Source organism: Temnothorax nylanderi, unplaced genomic scaffold, assembly GCF_030848795.1.
Source record: "Temnothorax nylanderi isolate EJ_2023f unplaced genomic scaffold, tnyl_v1.0 TNYL_tig0396_pilon, whole genome shotgun sequence".
NCBI classification, from domain to species: domain Eukaryota; kingdom Metazoa; phylum Arthropoda; class Insecta; order Hymenoptera; family Formicidae; genus Temnothorax; species Temnothorax nylanderi.
The window spans coordinates 35,495-54,238 of NW_027249458.1; the positions used below are offsets into that span (position 1 = coordinate 35,495).

Consider the following 18,744-nt stretch of genomic DNA (forward strand, 5'->3'; position numbering starts at 1 on the left):
CGCGCGAGCGCGTCACCGCGAAGGATTCCACGGCTGGTGAGAGACTCGCCGCGGCGGCTGTATGGGCGGCTATGAAGGCGAAGACGAAACTGGGCATGGGTATGGAACGCAAAAGGAAAACGAGGAAAGGAATGGGATTGAGGAGAAACACGAAGACAAGAAGGAAGAGCGAGAGAAAGAAGCGGAGAATACTTCCGACAGCGAAACGCGGCGGCTTCTTGCCTTTTCTACCGATGCTGGGCGCGCTTGGTTCCTTGATCGGTGGCGCGGCTGGCGTGGCCAAAGCGGTGAGCGCCGGCAAAGCGGCGCAGCGACAACTCGACGAATTGCAGCGACACAATCGCGCGATGGAGGGTCGCGGGTTGTACCTCGCGCCGTATAAGAAGCGCGGGGGTGGCGCGAGGAGAGTCGTTGAAAAAAAAAAATTTCGCGGAAGAAGCCGACGTTAGTGCATCTACCTCCGTACGGCGTCACGACGAACGAGCAGCTCGATCGATCGGCGCGTCGCCTACGCATACCGTTCTTCCGTGGGGTGTTTATGCGCGACGCTCTGCCAACGAGGGTGCGACGTGCGGAGTGCGGCATCGTGAATCTCGACGACGCGGTGGGTCCGGGCACGCATTGGGTCGCTTACGCGAAAAAGGGAACGTTGTGATTTACTTCGACGCGTTTGGAAATCTCCGTCCGCCGAGGGAGCTCGCGCGATATCTCGGCGAGAGCGCGATCGTGACGTACAATCGTCGCGCGTTTCAGACATTCGATCAGAGAATCTGTGGACAGCTGTGCCTGCGATTTCTTCGCGAGATCGATTGGGGGAGTGGTGGACGATTCTCCCGCGATGTCGCTGACGCTCACGTTGACCGGAACCAGCAGCGTTCTCACGGTGAGTCACTTTCCCGCTTTGGATCTGAGCGATGGCGAATATGAGCTGGGTTTAGCGACTTTTGAGACGTACAATTCGATACCGAACGTTACGTCCGCGAACAATCGCTTCTACTTCGGCGAGGACGACCGGAGAATCGTCGTTCCGGAAGGATCGTACGAGCTGCGAGCCGTGAACAGATATCTGCGCGCCGCTCTTCTTTATCGCGAACGTCGCGCGCGTGAGAGAGAAAAAATTAAAGAGAAAGGAGGAAAACTGCAGACCGATGACGCTGGACGGGTAAAAGATAAAAACCGAACGGAGAAGGACGACGGTTATCACATATACGAGGACGAAGACGACGATGACGATGACGGTTATGGTATATACGAGGACGACGATGAGAACGACGACGATGACGGCGGTGATAGAACGATACTCGCTCTTCGCGCCAACGAGAATACCATGAGGAGTGAGATAAAGTGCGCCTACAGAGTGAATTTTACAAAACCAAACAACATCGGTTCTCTTTTGGGTTTCTCGCGCGATCGTATCCTAAAACCGAACAAATGGTACGTTTCCGACGGACCCGTTGACGTCATGAGCGTGAACATAATTCGCATCGAATGCAGCATCACCACGGGAGCGTACAGCAACGGACGGTCGGTGCACGCGATACACGAATTCGCGCCGAAAGTTCCACCGGGATATAAACTGTCGGAGACTCCGACGCAGATCATTTACCTCCCGATCGTCGCGCGAAACGTCACCGATATCACGGTGCGAGTCGTGGATCAGAAAGATCGCTTGATCGACTTTCGCGGTGAGGAGATAACGATTAGACTGCACATACGTCGTCGTCGCAGTTAGTGTGTGTGTGTGATACCTCCACGACCTGAAGAAAAAAGAGCGAGAGGAGGGATGCTCGTTCTGAACGGATCTAGCGCGAATTGTGCGAACGAGCGAGCTAGCCCGTTCTACGACGAGATCGGAAGCGTGGGGAAGAGAAGAGGTGGAGGAGGAAGGAGAGCCGTTCTCAGCAACGCCAACGTCAGGTTCCTACGATCGTTGGGTCTCGCCGTGAGAAACGCGTCGCCGCCGCGTCGTTTCCACATCGAAAGAAAAGGTTATGGCCGACATCCTGAATATCGGCGGTGAGCCGATTTTCGACGAGCGCATCGTTGGAATCGAGACTCACACGTATAACCCATACGTCAACACGACGTTCGGGCACAACGACGAGATACGAATACCCATACAGCAGCAGGATCTTTATACGCTGCCGTGCGACAGTTTCCTGTACATTGAGGGGCGACTCTACGACGACGGCGCGACGACGGAGGAGCAATACGCGAAATTAGTTAACAACTGCGTCGCGTTTATGTTCGACGAAATTCGATACGAACTCGACGGAGTGGAGATCGACCGGTGTAGAAACGTTGGAATAACCAGCACGATAAAGAACTACGTGTCGCTAACCGTCGAACGAGCCAGAAGATTGCAGAACGCCGGATGGAGTTATCCAACAAACGAATCGAATCTGAACAGCGCATCCCATCAATTCAACTTTTGCGTACCTTTGAACAATCTGTTGGGTTTCTGCGAGGACTATAAACGCGTGGTGATAAATGCGCGACACGAGCTTATCCTGATACGCGCTCGTAACGACGTCAACTGCGTCGTAGATCCGAAAAAAACCGTGCCGAGAGATCCAACCAAGGATCCTAAAATTACGTTGCTGAAGGTGCAATGGCGTATGCCTCACGTGGCGTTAAACGACGTGACTAAGTTATCGTTGTTGCGAACGTTGGAGAGCGGACGATTTCTGAGCGCGGGTTTTCGCTCTTGGGACCTGTACGAATTTCCCCTGCTGCAGAACACAACCAAGCATTCGTGGGCCGTGAAAGCCGCGCCACAATTGGAGAAGCCGCGATACGTCATATTCGCGCTGCAGACCGGACGGCGAAACGAATTCACGGAGGACGCCTCGAGGTTCGATCATTGCGCGCTCGCCAACGTAAAATTGTATCTCAACTCGGAATTCTATCCCTACGACGACGTGAACGCGGATTTCGAAAGCGACAAGTTCGCCGTGCTGTACGAGATGTACGCGAAATTTCGAGGAGCGTACTACGGGGACAGTCGCGACGACGCGCTCTTTTCCCCGCGCGAATTCGCGCGGGTAGCTCCACTCGTGGTAATTGATTGTTCCCGTCAAAACGATTCGGTGAAGAGCGCCACCGTGGACGTGCGCATCGAATTCGAAAACAAGGAAAACGTTCCGCCGAAAACCACCGCCTTTTGTCTCATCGTTCACGATCGCGTCATCGAGTACAGTCCGCTGACCAACGTGGTGCGCAAAATTATCTAACGGAAAAATGCGGTTGTAGAATATCGCATCCCGGAAGCGAGGGATATATAAATTCGAGGATCCTTCCATTGTTCTTCAGACTCTGTTAAGAACGAGCAGTTTAAGCACATCCTTAAACGAACATTATTACATATTTCTTTCCAACGCGCTGACTCAATGGCCACAGCAGCAAGAACGACGACGACGATCTTCGTCGACCTACAGGGATTCGTAGTGGGTGACAGATTCGTCGCGAAGGAGGTGGCCGTGCTGCGAAGCGAGACGCGCGTACTGACGCATCACGTGTTTCGCGCGCCGATGAATTGGGATCTGCTGACGAGCGCCGAGAAGGCAAGGGCCGGCTGGCTGATGGCGAACCATCACGGCCTCCGTTGGGAGGATGGGGACACAGACTATCGCCTAGCGAAGACCATTATTCGACGCGCGGTGCGCGACAACCTGGAAGAAACGTGGGAGAGAGAAGAGACGCCCGGCGCGCGAATCTATGTAAAAGGTCTCGAGAAGAAGAGGTGGCTGGAGGAGATTCTCGGCGACGTCGACGCGACGATCGGGGCCATCGACGCCGAGTACGACGACATCGATCGGTTGGAGATTCTTCGCGCCGATCGCGCGTTTCGCTGCGGACGTCATCAACGGTGCTGCGCGATTGAGAACGTGATGAAGTTGCGCGACTGGTGGATCGAGCGACGCGAATGTCTCTCCAACATCGACTCCACAGATTAAACGTAAAAAACATATTACTCGTATGGCATAATTGTATTTTTAATGTATTGCTCATTTTTAAATTGTATTAATCATTTTTTTATTCCATATGTATCCGTCTATCTATATTGTATTTACTCATTTTTTACACCATCATGTATATTCTTCTATCCATATTGTATTAAATAATAAACTGATATAAAATCAACGAACAATGCGATATTCCTTTTCTTCACATACCTATACCCCGTATTCTATGTATATATTATAAGCTGTCGGTACGTAAAAATGGTTGGGCGCGGGAGCGCGATAATGCCGAGTGCGTAAAAATGGCCGGTCGCGGAAACGCGATATTTTCAACGAGATAAACAGAGAGAAACGAGAGCGCGAAACGGGAGAGAACGATAGCGTCGAACGCGAGACGGGTGGGAGCGATAGCGCGATACGGAAACGAACGAGAAGCCGAGACGCTCCAGCGCGAGGCGTGGATACGAGCGCGAGTGAGCGATAACGCCATACGAGCGCGAGTGAGCGATAACGCCAAGCGTGTGATTGGATGGGGTAGGGAGCGGTAAAGGAAACACGATATCAATAACAGAAGCGTACACCGCAAAACATATCCTTCTTATATAAAAGAAAAGGACACTTCTATTTTATAACGGAATATACAATGTTAAAACGGATTTCTTTCGTATCCATTTTATTTAAGTGTGACTGACGCTATTCTTAACGTGACACTTTATATATAATATATATTTTAAAATCCTTTAAGACTGGTAGTGATTATTGTTAAGACAAACGTTATAACGAATAATGTAAAAGGACATGGTCATTGGTTGCAGTTTTAATGCGGACCAAAAATAACATAACTATGGTGGAGGTTATTCTTTATAATATTATTATTTTTCATATTGTACATATTTTTTCATATATTTGTAAATATTTATTAAAATTTATTAAAATTTATTTTTTTGTTTTTACACTTTTTTATTTATTTTTGGGAGGGCCAACCCTCAGGGACGTCGTCGTCGTCGATGTTGATCACTCTATTATCCTCTCGATTTTCCACACGATTCCCCTCGTCGTCATCGTCTCTCTCTCTCTCGCGACCGCACCGTCCCGCCGGTCCCGCACCTGGCTCCTCGATCGGTGAAGCCAGTCGCGCAACATCGCGATGCATCCCACGAACTTTGGTAACGAACAATCGTATTTGGTTGCGCGACTTCTTCATTAGGGAGGCGATGATGGCTCTACACAAAATATGAATATAATAAATATAAATATAAATATAAATATAAATATAAACATGAATATAAATATAAACACTGTCATGTAATTATGTTTAATAAATCTACTTACGTTCGCTCCAGCATTACGGAGTCCTCGTCAATGCGAACAGTTAATTGTATGCAGGCGGGAACTTTTTCCGTGATATTTCTTAAACGCAGCTGCAGCTGCCGCACCGAATCGGAATACTCGTCCACCGTTCTCGCCAGGGACGTGGTGTGGATTTGCAATAAATCGACGAGACTTTTTATGTCATTTAGTTTTTCCATCGTCTTTGTTTCACTACGTTTAAAAGAGATTGTTCGTGTTAAAACTGTGGATAGACTACACCCAAGTCTAGTCTCGAGTTCTTTATATACCGAGAAAATGTGACAAAAGAAGGATATTGTGGTAAAAAAATACTAAGAATAGCATTTTTACATCGAGGAAAAGAATGCATCGAGGAAAAGAATGCATCTTATCAAACCGACTCATCCGCCGGAATCGTCGACGCAGTTTTTCCATCCCGAAACCCCCACCACGACACCTATCCACGTCGAGGAAATGCGACAAATGTAGGATATTGCGGTAAAAAATGTAATAAGAATAGCATTTTCGCATCGTGGAAAAAATGCATCTTATCAAACCGACTCATTCGTTGAAATCTTCGACGCGCAATTTTTTCCACCCGAAACCCCCACCACCACACCTATCCGCGCCGAGGAAATGCGACAAAAGCGCAATTTTTTCCACCCGAGACCCCGCCGCCACCTATCCGCGCTATCGCTAACGAGCGTCCTCGCGTAAACATTCACATCCGGAACGCTCATCGCGATCGCGCTCAAACCGCAACGCACCGTCATCGCAGTTCTACCGTCTCTCTCTCGCTCTCGACGATGTGGCTCACACGCGTCATCGCGTTAACCGCGTGTTTTATCGCCGTGAGGTGCATCAATCCCACGGACGAGAATTACACACTCGCATTCGATTATCTGCAGAAATACGGATATCTGACCGAAGATGTGGACGCGGTTCCGGCTCAGAGACGAAACGACGTTCTTCGCAAAGCCGTCGAAGATTTTCAGAAATACTACGATTTACCCGGCGACGGAACGCCTAACAACGAAACGCTGCAAATGATGAGTAAACCGCGATGCGGTTTTCGAGATATCCTGAAGCACGGAACGAGAGCGAGTTTATCCAAATGGCCAAAGACGCACCTGACGTGGGATTTTTTCGTAGCCACCGAGAACGAGTTAAACACGGCGCGGGCCGCGTTCGACCTGTGGTCGCAGCATTCAGCATTGACGTTCGAACGCTCCGAAACGAATCCTGACATTATAATATCTTGGCGACGCCTACGTCACAGTAACACGAATATCAAGGCAAACGGACCACATTGCTCGGCCAAATTCGACGGTCCCGGTAACGTGCTCGCCCACGCGTCTCTCCCGACGGACGAAGCGGGATTCGTCTCCGAGGTGCACGTCGACGGGGACGAGCCGTGGCACATTCACGTCAGTAAAAATCCCTCTGATAAGTTCTCCCTACAATTCACGCTGACGCACGAGATCGGTCACTCTCTCGGATTGTTGCACAATAAGCGCCCGACTTCGGTGATGTTCGCGTACTCGCCCGTCAAGCAGTATCCGGTCAAGCTCGACAATTTCGACATTATGGACATTCAACGTTTGTACGGTGAAAAACTGGCGAACGAGCCCTCGCAGACGCCGGCGCCACCGCCGCCGCAGCCGCCGCAGCCATCGCCGGACCTGTGCAGCATTGATCGCGTAAACGTGATATTGATTTTGGAAAATCGAATGTACATCTCGTACAAGCGTTACGTTTGGTCGATCGATCTGGACGGTAGGACGTACAACGGACCGTTAGCCCTTTCAAATCACATGAGCTTTCTTCAGAACAATTACACACGCATAGCCGCCGCCTATCAATCCCCGTCCGGTGATCTCATGGTGTTCGTAAATAATTTGGTATACAGGGTTCAATATCCTGAATTTAGTCTGAGACCAGATTGGCCGAAGACCTTGCAACAACTCGGCTTTCCCGAAAAAACGATAATCAACGGAGCGGTAAACACCTACAGAGGACGTTCCTTCGTGGTGTTTAACGGTAACTCGGTAGCCGAAGTAGACGAATGTGCGAAGAGAGTTGTCAGATTTACACCTCTCGAAACGACGTTTCCCGGAATACCGACCGGTGTGACGTCGATCATCCGATACGTCGACGGCAATCTGTACTTCACCACTCGGACGCAGTTCTACAAATTCAACGAATTTACGAAGGCCGTCACAGCGGCTGGTAAATTCGATCTACGGATGCTGAATATCGTCTGCCCTAAGGCCGAACTGTTGCAACAGTTGCGCGATCTCCTCGATCGAATCGTACGCCTCAACGATTTAACGTCACCGGCGAGCGATTCGTACGATGACGACGACGACGGCGGCTTTCCGATCGCCGTATCCGCCGAAGGAAGTAGAGAACTGCGCAAATTCCCACACCACACCGCACATCGCGCGATATATAGTAAGAACTTTTCTACTTATACCGATGTGTCCCCCCAAAGCATCAGTATCGCATCGTCAGCCGAATACGACGCGTCGGATAAAAAAATCAGAAACGAACGATACTACAGCGCGTGCGAAATGTTCTCGACGCTGACCGATCGACCCGCGCCGAAGGGTTTTTCCCCTCGCGAGACGGATTCGGAGATGAACGACGACTGCAAGATACGAAGAATCGATTTGACGGACGATCATCTTCATCGGGAGTCGCGTTCCAGCTCTCATCCCCCCACCGACATGCCCGTTGACGTGCCTGCGGTGCGCGTCCTAACGACGCGTTATCTGCTGACGACGACTGGCTACAAATACTTAGCCTTAGGTATCACGATTAAGTCACCGTGGTACAGTATACCCACGCCTTCGTACGTGGATATCGCCCTGGGAGACAAACAAGGCAGGGAAGTCTCTCTGACGCTCGATATGTGGAAAGGACTGGTCGAGCGCAAACGCGACGTATTATCGTGTATGCGATCCACCCCCGTCGACGGAACCCGCCCCCCCTCACCGATAACAATCGGAGACATGACGCTGCGATTCGGAATGATCAACAACCTGCCGATCCTGCGTATTGAGCTACCCAACGCGGCTCGTGTGGCGATGTCGCTCAAAACCGTGCTCACGCTGTACGATCTCCGATTTTGCGTCAATCGCATCCTCTCGGCGCTGAACGCGGCGACCGAGGAAATCGACGCGAAGTATTCGCGCTATCGGGAGATAGCCGCCAACGCTATCAAGACTGGCACTTCGGCTAAAAATGCGATACTGAAGAGCGAATTCTTCGATCCTAACAACATCGTCGACTGTGAAATTACCGCGCTCTGTTTCCGATCATAATGTCGCGACGCGTGTCTGCAAATGTATATTCATACGCGCAAAATAATGTGAGCGCACGTCGACATACGTATAATTTTAGTTTTTCAAAATAAAAAAATTCATGTCTCATCTGTGTGTTCTCTGTCTTTCTTTTTCCTTTTTTCATCATCTCTACGCGATCCCGCGCTCCCCAGATCCCCCGACTCCGCTAGCTCCACAATCGCCGCGATCGCGTCATCCGCGATACGGGATGAAACGACCTTCGAACCGAGGAAAAACAACAACGAAGAAAGGTAATCGGGACCCGCGAAATGAACGACCTTGAACGCATTTTCGTGGAACGTCTCTCGAGGAGCGACCTTGAACAAGTTCGAACGCGTTCAAACGCGTTCAAACGCGTTCAAACGCGTTCGATCTCCTTCTCCGCGCGCGGTCGATAACGCGCGACGCTCATATTTTCCCAAGAGAATCAGTTAGCGCGCGACGACCGACGCGGGAGGACGCGCGATTTCCGCGCGCGGTCGGTAATACTTCTAGCCTCAGGCCGGTCGCGGGGGGTGAGGGGCGCGGGGGAATCGGGCGAGGGGGGAGCGCGCCTGACCAATCACCGTCTTACCTTTCCGTTATAGAAAAGTAGTACGGAAAGGCCGGTCGGTGATTGGTCAGGCGCGCCCCCCCCCTCGCCCGATTCCCCCGCGCCCCTCACCCCCCGCGGCCGGCCCGAGCTCGGAGTACCTGTTACATAGCTACTAAGGGCCGAACTCTGCATACGAGAGAGAGGACGGCACTTCGAACAATTTTTGCATTAAATAATGAGTGGATTAGGCCTATCGGAGAAACCACTATAAAAAAACGCACCAAGCTATCTACCGCAAGGTGGTGTGGAAATGATAGCGTATCATTTTCCTGCCATCGAAAAGGCGAGAGGCTAAGAGCCAGCGCACGTACATTGCCGTAGTATCTTACGCCTTACGTACAGAAATTACGTACGAGAATCTTGCGTTACGCTGCACGTACGCAGCAAAAAATCGTATGTACGTATCGGTCCATACGTTAAAATTTTCTTGTTACCAAAATTTAATTATTACTTCAATGTAAAATACACATACAACAGCTATGTTATTATTTTCTTAACATTTTCATGTGTTACATTTATGTCAACGTGATAACTTAACATTTTATGTATGTCATGTAGAAATTAAATATTATTTTGAGTTCTTTTAACACAATTATTTTTTACAAAATTAACACGTCTTAAAGTTATTTTAACATAAACAAAAGTTAAAGTAAAGCTTTAAATAATCGTAAACTTTGACATACAAAATAATTAAATTTACTAAAATTAAATAAATATTTCTAAGTATTACAAATAATTCAAGTTAAAATAATTAATATTATGTAAGGGCGTAAGACGCTACGGCAATGCCTGTGCAATACGTGTGCTGGTTCTAATACTTTTTCGCCGCAGTGTATGTCATCTGTCGCTCGCCGCTCGCCACGCGCCGCGCGCCCCTTACCGTTCGTCACGCGCCGCGCGCCCCTCACCGCTCACCGCGCGCCGGGCACCGTGCCAGCCGAGACCCGCCTCTATCGCTCCTTGTGCGTTCATTCGCTCAAACGTTTTAGTTAATAACTCGTTAACTATTGCGAATTTTGCAAAATGGTACATGACTTTTCTCTTCAGTTTGACCCATTCTACCCCAGCCATTCGGCTGGGTACTTTTATTTCTAACACCCTGTATATATAAATGTTTTATTTCCTTTTCCCACATAGTTTGTAGTATAATATAGATGTTTTAAAAATGTTTTAGCTGTTTTAAAGATGTTTTAGTTGTTTTTAAAGATGTTTTAGTTGTTTGCTAGCTGTTTTAAAGATGTTTTAGTTGTTTGATAGTTGTTTTAGTTGTTTTTGAAGATGTTTAATAGCTGTTTTAAAGATGTTTTAGTTGTTTGATAGTTGTTTTTAAAGATGTTTTAACGATGTTTTTAGTTGTTTAAAAAATGTTTTAGTTGTTTGATACTTGTTCAATAGCTGTCTTTTTTCTCGCCAGGATTATTTTCGCATAATATAATATGCCGCAGATATATCACGCGCATCCTCGCTTCTCATTTTATTCGATAGCGGTTTGGAGTCTCCACCCGCGATTACAAGATGCAAAGGTAAGTAGAAGATTATTGTTGCATGATAGCTAATTTTTGATAATATAATATGTCGCAGATAAATCACGTACAACCCTCTCTCTTCTTTTTTCGACCCCTATAAATTGAGCTCTGGTTCAGCCTTTGCAGTTAAGCCGACGTGATTCTGAGGCGTGATTAAGCGACGTACTAGCGGAAGAATGGAAGCAAGAATTGAAGATTTCATCGAAGTTATTTATCCCGCTGCAGGAGTAAGTGCACATAATTGTATATTTAAAATATTTTTAATAATTTTTTAAATATTTAAAATAATCATTCTTTTTTGTTACAGTGGATATGGGTAGACAACATGCCCGTAATTGAAATATAACTAAATAATATGGTGAGGATTCGGATCCCTCGCAATCTGGTACGTATGAATATTTTCATAGATTTTGCATTTTTAAAATTTTTGTTTATCCTGTTTTCAGCACCATATATATATGCACGAGATAAATATACGAGGATTCGTAAATTTAGCGCGCCAGCGTTGGGTGTGTTGGTTTATGACGATTGACCAGGAAAACAACGCTGAAATCTGGGAAAATTCCGGGGACATTGATATTTTTGGAATACGTCGTTTATTCGATATGGAGGACTTTGAAGAAGAAGAAGAACACTGGTAAGTTACTCGTTTTTCCAATACAAAATATTGAATAAACATTGCTTTATATTAATCATCTTGTTACATTTGTGTGTTTCAGGTAAAGAAGTTGCCTTGAACTCCCATTATTCTCTTACTTCCTCAGTTAAGGTTGCGCTTTTAAGAAAACATTATATCAATTTTGTAACTTATCTATAAGCAATATATATTTAGGCGGCAGAAAGCGAGTCAATGTAAGATGATTTTGTAAAGGGTTGGCGTCCCTAAAAACGCCCTTTCAACCCCATCAGGGAAATAAAGTGCATAGTAATCTAACCTATTTGTATGAATTCTTGTCGACACAAAATTCATGCCACATGACAAATAAATAAGTATATAATATGGTAAAAAGTTTAAACGATTTTTCCTTTTCATTTACCGTTTATCCCATTCCCTGTCATTAGAATTAAGCTGTCTTCGTTTATCGAAGGCGAAGGCGAACGCGGTCGCCCCTCCCCCTCCCCGCGGCGCGGCGAAAACGCGGAACCCCCCCTCCCGGACCCCCCCCCCCCCGCGAAATCCGATACCCTTGTGTAACCCGATACCCCGCGGTGAGTTAGAACTATCATAGTTTACCTACTTGTGTATCAAAGCAAGTGATCGAAAGCTGTTTGCTTTCGGCCACGCGTGGCAGAAAACTAAAAAAAACATTTATAATATTGTCGTCGAGATATTGTTTGGACGTTTCGAACGGCATTAGTGTTTCGAAATCTTGGGGTACTATCGCGAAGCCATTTACATTTCGTGTGATATTGGGGAAGTTTTTTGGGTATTCTTGAACTTCATTAAAGAAATCTGTAAAGGTTTCTGGTTTTATAGAAATCTCTTCTAGCAAACATTTTTCTGATGTATTCAGTTCAGAAGTTTTTTTCAAAACGTCAATTGAATGGTCGTTGTTGCTCTTTGCCTTTACAAATTTTGGCTGTCGGAAATATCTACTACTGTTATCTGTTTTTTGTTTTTTCCATGTTTCAACAGCCATCTCATCTTCCTTAAGAAGGACTGGTTCTTTCTGGCGTTTTTCTCCCTTTTTTTGTAAGTGAAAACTCACGTTCTTTTAACCTTCCCTCGACGAAGAAATACTGTTCTTGAATAAATCGCGGAGCTGGTATTCGTTTTTTGGAATCGAATAGATCGTGCTTGAGAATTTTGAAATAATTTTCCACTGGAGCCTTGCTGTCACGATTAAGCCCAAACCTTACTATACCAACTGCCGACTACAACGAAAAATAATTCATTATGAATTCACCGATATATGTCATTAATTCTTCAGAATGAAATTCATTTTCTGTGTTAGTAGTTACAGTACTCTTCATAACGTTGAGCTCAATCTTTTTAAAATACTGATAATATGGAGAAGATTTGTTTCCACATGACATCTCTTCCTGCTCATCGATGGTATCATCGAAGACTGAAGAAATCTTCTCCATGTCTTCGATACCATCAATGACACATTTAGATGACGTCTTTATCATGTCTTCAAAATCGGTAGTTTCATACTCAAACTTCACAATTTTTATTAATTTCTCATACAATGTTGAAGATGCAGCCGCGTTGTCACAATGTAAGAGATTACTCATTAATGAGATCAACGTAAAACGCACTTTGCCATTCTTCTTGCCTGGGTAACATTGCTTAATTTTTTTTATTACAGTTTTAATGAAATGAGAAGAGCAGATATGTAATATCGTAATATCTTCGAGTGGCCTGCACTTGGACACGGTTTATTTGGACACGGTCATTTGGACACGATCAAATGGACACCGTTTATATGGACACGGTTCATTTGGATACCGTTCATTTGGACACGGTTCATTTGGACACAGTTCATTTGGACACGGTTCATTTGGACACGACTCATTTGGACACGGTGAATTGGACACCGTTCGTTTGGACACGGCGAATTGGACACTGTTCGTTTGGACACGGGTTATTTGAACACGGTTCGTTTGGACACCGTTCATTTGGACACGGTTTATTTGAACACGATTCACTTGGACACGAAAATGCGCGGCCTGTTCACTTGGACACGAGAATGCGCGACCTGTTCACTTGGACACGAAAATGCGCGATCTGTTCACTTGCACACGAAAATGCGCGGCCTGTGCAGTTGGACACGAAAATTCGTGACCTGTTCACTTGGACACGAAAATGCGCGGCCTGTTCACTTGGACACGAGAATGCGCGACCTGTTCACTTGCACACGAAAATGCGCGGCCTGTTCACTTGGACACGAGAATGCGCGACCTGTTCACTTCCACACGAAAATGCGCGGCCTGTGCAGTTGGACACGAGAATTCGCGATCTGTTCACTTGGACACGAAAATACACGATCTGTTCACTTGGACACCGAAATGCGCGATCTGTTCACTTGGACACGAAAATGCGCTGCCTGTTCACTTGGACACGAGAATGCGCGACCTGTTCACTTGCACACGAAAATGCGCGGCCTGTTCACTTGGACACAAGAATGCGCGACTTGTTCACTTGCACACGAAAATGCGCGGCTTGTGCAGTTGGACACGAGAATTCGCGGCCTGTTCACTTGGACACCGAAATGCGCGATCTGTTCACTTGGACACGAAAATGCGCGGCCTGTTCACTTGGACACGAGAATGCGCGACCTGTTCACTTGCACACGAAAATGCGCGGCCTGTTCACTTGGACACGAGAATGCGCGACCTGTTCACTTGCACACGAAAATGCGCGGCCTGTGCAGTTGGACACGAGAATTCGCGATCTGTTCATTTGGACACGAAAATACACGATCTGTTCACTTGGACACGAAAATGGGCGACCTGTTCACTTGGACACGAAAATGCGCGGCCTGTTCACTTGGACACAAGAATGCGCGACCTGTTCACTTGCACACGAAAATGCGCGGCTTGTGCAGTTGGACACGAGAATTCGCGACCTGTTCACTTGGACACGAAAATGGGCGACCTGTTCACTTGGACACGAAAATGCGCGGCCTGTTCACTTGGACACAAGAATGCGCGACCTGTTCACTTGCACACGAAAATGCGCGGCTTGTGCAGTTGGACACGAGAATTCGCGACCTGTTCACTTGGACACGAAAATACACGATCTGTTCACTTGGACACGAAAATGGGCGACCTGTTCACTTGGACACGAAAATGCGCGGCCTGTTCACTTGGACACCGAAATGCGCGATCTGTTCACTTGGACACGAAAATGCGCGGCCTGTTCACTTGGACACGAAAATGCGCGGCCTGTGCAGTTGGACACGAAAATGGGCGACCTGTTCACTTGGACACGAAAATGCGCGGCCTGTTCACTTGGACACAAGAATGCGCGACCTGTTCACTTGCACACGAAAATGCGCGGCTTGTGCAGTTGGACACGAGAATTCGCGACCTGTTCACTTGGACACGAAAATACACGATCTGTTCACTTGGACACGAAAATGGGCGACCTGTTCACTTGGACACGAAATGCGCGGCCCTGTTCACTTGGACACCGAAAATGCGCGATCTGTTCACTTGGACACGAAAATGCGCGGCCTGTTCCCTTGGACACGAAAATGCGCGGCCTGTTCAACTTGGACACCGAAATGCGCGACTCTGTTCACTTGGACACGAAAATGCGCGGCCTGTTCACTTGGACACGAGAATGCGCGACCTGTTCACTTGCACACGAAATGCGCGGCCTGTCACTTGGACACGAGAATTCGCGATCTGTTCATTTGGACACGAAAATACACGATCTGTTCACTTGGACACGAAAATGGGCGACCTGTTCACTTGGACACGAAAATGCGCGGCCTGTTCACTTGGACACAAGAATGCGCGACCTGTTCACTTGCACACGAAAATGCGCGGCTTGTGCAGTTGGACACGAGAATTCGCGACCTGTTCACTTGGACACGAAAATGGGCGACCTGTTCACTTGGACACGAAAATGCGCGGCCTGTTCACTTGGACACAAGAATGCGCGACCTGTTCACTTGCACACGAAAATGCGCGGCTTGTGCAGTTGGACACGAGAATTCGCGACCTGTTCACTTGGACACGAAAATACACGATCTGTTCACTTGGACACGAAAATGGGCGACCTGTTCACTTGGACACGAAAATGCGCGGCCTGTTCACTTGGACACCGAAATGCGCGATCTGTTCACTTGGACACGAAAATGCGCGGCCTGTTCACTTGGACACGAAAATGCGCGGCCTGTGCAGTTGGACACGAAAATGCGCGATCTGTTCACTTGGACACGAAAATGCGTGGCCTGTTCACTTGGACACCGAAATGCGCGATCTGTTCACTTGGACACGAAAATGGGCGACCTGTTCACTTGGACACGAAAATGCGCGGCCTGTTCACTTGGACACCGAAATGCGCGATCTGTTCACTTGGACACGAAAATGCGCGGCCTGTTCACTTGGACACGAAAATGCGCGGCCTGTGCAGTTAGACACGAAAATGCGCGATCTGTTCACTTGGACACGAAAATGCGTGGCCTGTTCACTTGGACACCGAAATGCGCGATCTGTTCACTTGGACACGAAAATGCGCGGCTTGTTCACTTGGACACGAAAATGCGCGACCTGTTCACTTGGACACGAAAATTCGCGGCCTGTGCAGTTGGACACGAGAATACGCGACTTGTTCACTTGGACACGAGAATGCGCGACCTGTTCACTTGGACACGAAAATGCGCGGTTTGTGCAGTTGGACACGAGAATACGCGACCTGTGCATTTGGACACGAAAATGCGCGACATATCGTTGTGATTGAGAATACTCGGGTTAAAAATTGCAAGTTTTCACTATTTTTACATGTTGGCAATGTTCTTTGGGATCAGAAGTGATTCATAGTATATGGGTAAGGATAAGAGTAGAAAAGGATAAAAAATTACATAACACACATTAAGATTTATGTACGGAAATAAAAGTTACAAACTCTATTTATGTTTAATAAAACGTATGTATATTTATGACAATTTCCGCAATTTTTTATTTTATACCTGCCTCCTGCGCAATAGCGGTATAACAATACTTGTACTTATATATTTTAAATCAAATACAAAGAATTATAATATATAGTGTTGTCTCCGATAAAACGTTACAAAAGAAAATCGCATATAATCACAGCGCTTTGTACTATACGTAACAATATTAAAAGAAATAGTTATCACAATATCTTGTGTATCATAAATCCGCAATTTGCCCAATTTTTATTTTATATCTGCCTTCTGCGCAATATAGCAGTATAATAATACTTATACTAAACATTTGTAATGAAATACGAAGAATTGTAATACACAGTGTTATCTTTCCGATAAAACGTTACTAAAGAAAATCGCATATAATATCTTCGGTATCATAAATTCGCAATTTTTATTTTATACCTGCCTTCAGCGCAATATAGCGGTATAACAATACTTATACTAAACATTTTAAATTAAATACAAAGTATTATAATATGCAGTGTTATCTTTCCGATAAAACGTTATAAAAGAAAATCGCATGTAATCGCAGGGTATTGTACTATATGTAACAATATTAAAAAAAATAGTTATCAAAATATTTTTCTTATTATAAATCTTTGGTATATAAAATAAAATGCCCATGTTTGGTAACAGAGAACTTACGTACACTAATTATGATTAAGTTTAATTAGGAACTATAGTTTCTATAATCAGGCATTTTGAAAGATAGATATTAATTATTACAACAAATCATAAAAAGTTCAAAATGTCTCGTTATAACTGATTTATAGCTAAATTTAGAAAACAATTAATTTCAACGAAAACCATGCATGATTATAGCAATAAGTTACATATAACATTAACATTTGGCTTTGGTATCTTTATCTGTTTCCATTTTTTGTTTAGGATAAAAAATATCTGTATGCATTACACAATTTTGTAGAGTTATTATATATCGGCACTTCATAGTGCATAACTTTGCCTGTGAAATTCGAATTATAAGTGGATATTTCAGATGCAATCAAAGCAATATTGCACATACAGATATTTAAGATACATTCTAAATAATGTGAGAAATATGAGTCAATTTATTTTTAAAACAGAGTAAATAAAAATAATAAAGCGTTTTCTGTTCTATTCTAAAATTCTACTGTTCTAAAATTAGTAGACAGCAGTGTTTGTAAACAAAAAAATATTGCTTGACTCAAAGACAATTCTTATAGTCTTCTAACTCGAAGAGTTTTCATAAGTAGTATTGCAAATCGGACCTCGATTTTTTTCTAATTTTTTAATGCATTCAATGCAACAAGCAAGATGACCACATGGTACGAAAACGTGTTCATTCATTAGTAAGATACACCGTGCAGTTTTCTTCGGAAGGTTTTGCTCCTGACACGTTAAGATTTTGGAAATCCTAGTTAATAATAATGAAATAGAAGGTCTTCTTTATGAGTATTGTTGTTATCCTCATACAAATATCTATAATCATCTCCTGGCGCCTCATATATGAATGAATCATCTGTATGTAAGGAAAAGAGGAAAGAACGTTAAGGATATTGTCCATAAACATGTATGAAAACTTGCTGTAATATACTTATTACTTGTTAACTGTTATGTCTGAGTATAAAGTATTACGAAGTGCTAAGCAACAATAGCATTACCTGATGGAATTTAAATTCTGTTACTTCTGTAACGTTTTTTTAATGGTTCATCTATCTTGTGTAAAACCACATGTAATTCTCGCAATTTCATTGAAGTAGTATGTTGTTTCTGCGCATTTTTGTTCTCTTCATAGCAATTCTCTGTAAAAAAATATAATACGATTAATAAGAAAATGTTAATTAGAAAACAAAATATTATATGTCATAAAATTTTTTGTTTATTTCTATATATATATATATATATATATATATATATATATATATATATATATATATATGGGACAATCCACGTCACTTTTACCCCCCATCTGTCCAAAATTGGTATGGACGGATTTTAATGACTAAGGGCGGAAAATGTTCGTCTTGAAAAGAGCTTTCGAAAGGCGTGTGGCATATATGCGCAATTCAACATGGCGTCATAGTTATGGCTGCTTAAAGGGATAAATTCAAAATTTCAGATCCAACATGGGCAGATAAAACGGTGAAAAGTAACTAAATTCACGTGAAACTCAGTATTTGGGGAATTTTGGGGTCGCTGATTACGAATCTGAACGTAAAATTGTGAAATTCAAAATGGCGGATGCAAATATGAGAAACGGACGAAAATTCCAGTAAATGATCTGAAAACTCTTACTGGAGGGTTTTTTGGGTCGCTGATCACGAATTTGTAGCTAATTTGTTAAAAAACAACAGAAAAACCGTGTTAATTGAAATT

General features: G+C 45.1%; 2 protein-coding genes and 1 long non-coding RNA gene across 3 annotated transcripts in view; 1 reads left to right on the plus strand and 2 right to left on the minus strand.

Annotated features, from left to right (window-relative positions):
- Positions 1-1,991: 1,991 nt before the first annotated feature.
- Positions 1,992-3,233, plus strand: LOC139782229 (uncharacterized). Its single transcript, XM_071721201.1, has one exon. The coding sequence runs from the start codon at positions 1,992-1,994 to the stop codon at positions 3,231-3,233; it is 1,242 nt and encodes a 413-aa protein (XP_071577302.1).
- A 1,583-nt stretch (positions 3,234-4,816) lies between these two features.
- LOC139782234 (uncharacterized) lies at positions 4,817-7,642 on the minus strand. Its single transcript, XR_011720823.1, has 2 exons — positions 5,295-7,642; positions 4,817-5,185 (listed from the first exon to the last, which is right to left on the minus strand). It is a non-coding gene; the product is annotated as an uncharacterized lncRNA (long non-coding RNA).
- Positions 7,643-17,783: 10,141 nt separating this feature from the next.
- The window catches only part of LOC139782233 (uncharacterized), a 37,258-nt gene continuing 36,297 nt past the window's right edge, over positions 17,784-18,744 (minus strand). The window contains exons 8-9 of the mRNA XM_071721205.1: positions 18,030-18,170; positions 17,784-17,887 (exon numbers count right to left, since the gene is read on the minus strand). The gene's annotated coding sequence lies outside the window, so the exon portion shown is untranslated. The remainder of the gene's footprint in view (positions 17,888-18,029; positions 18,171-18,744) is intronic.

Excerpts from the sequence above, each read along its gene's own strand:
- LOC139782229 (XM_071721201.1), top strand. The coding sequence starts at position 1,992 with ATGGCCGACATCCTGAATATCGGCGGTGAGCCGATTTTCGACGAGCGC.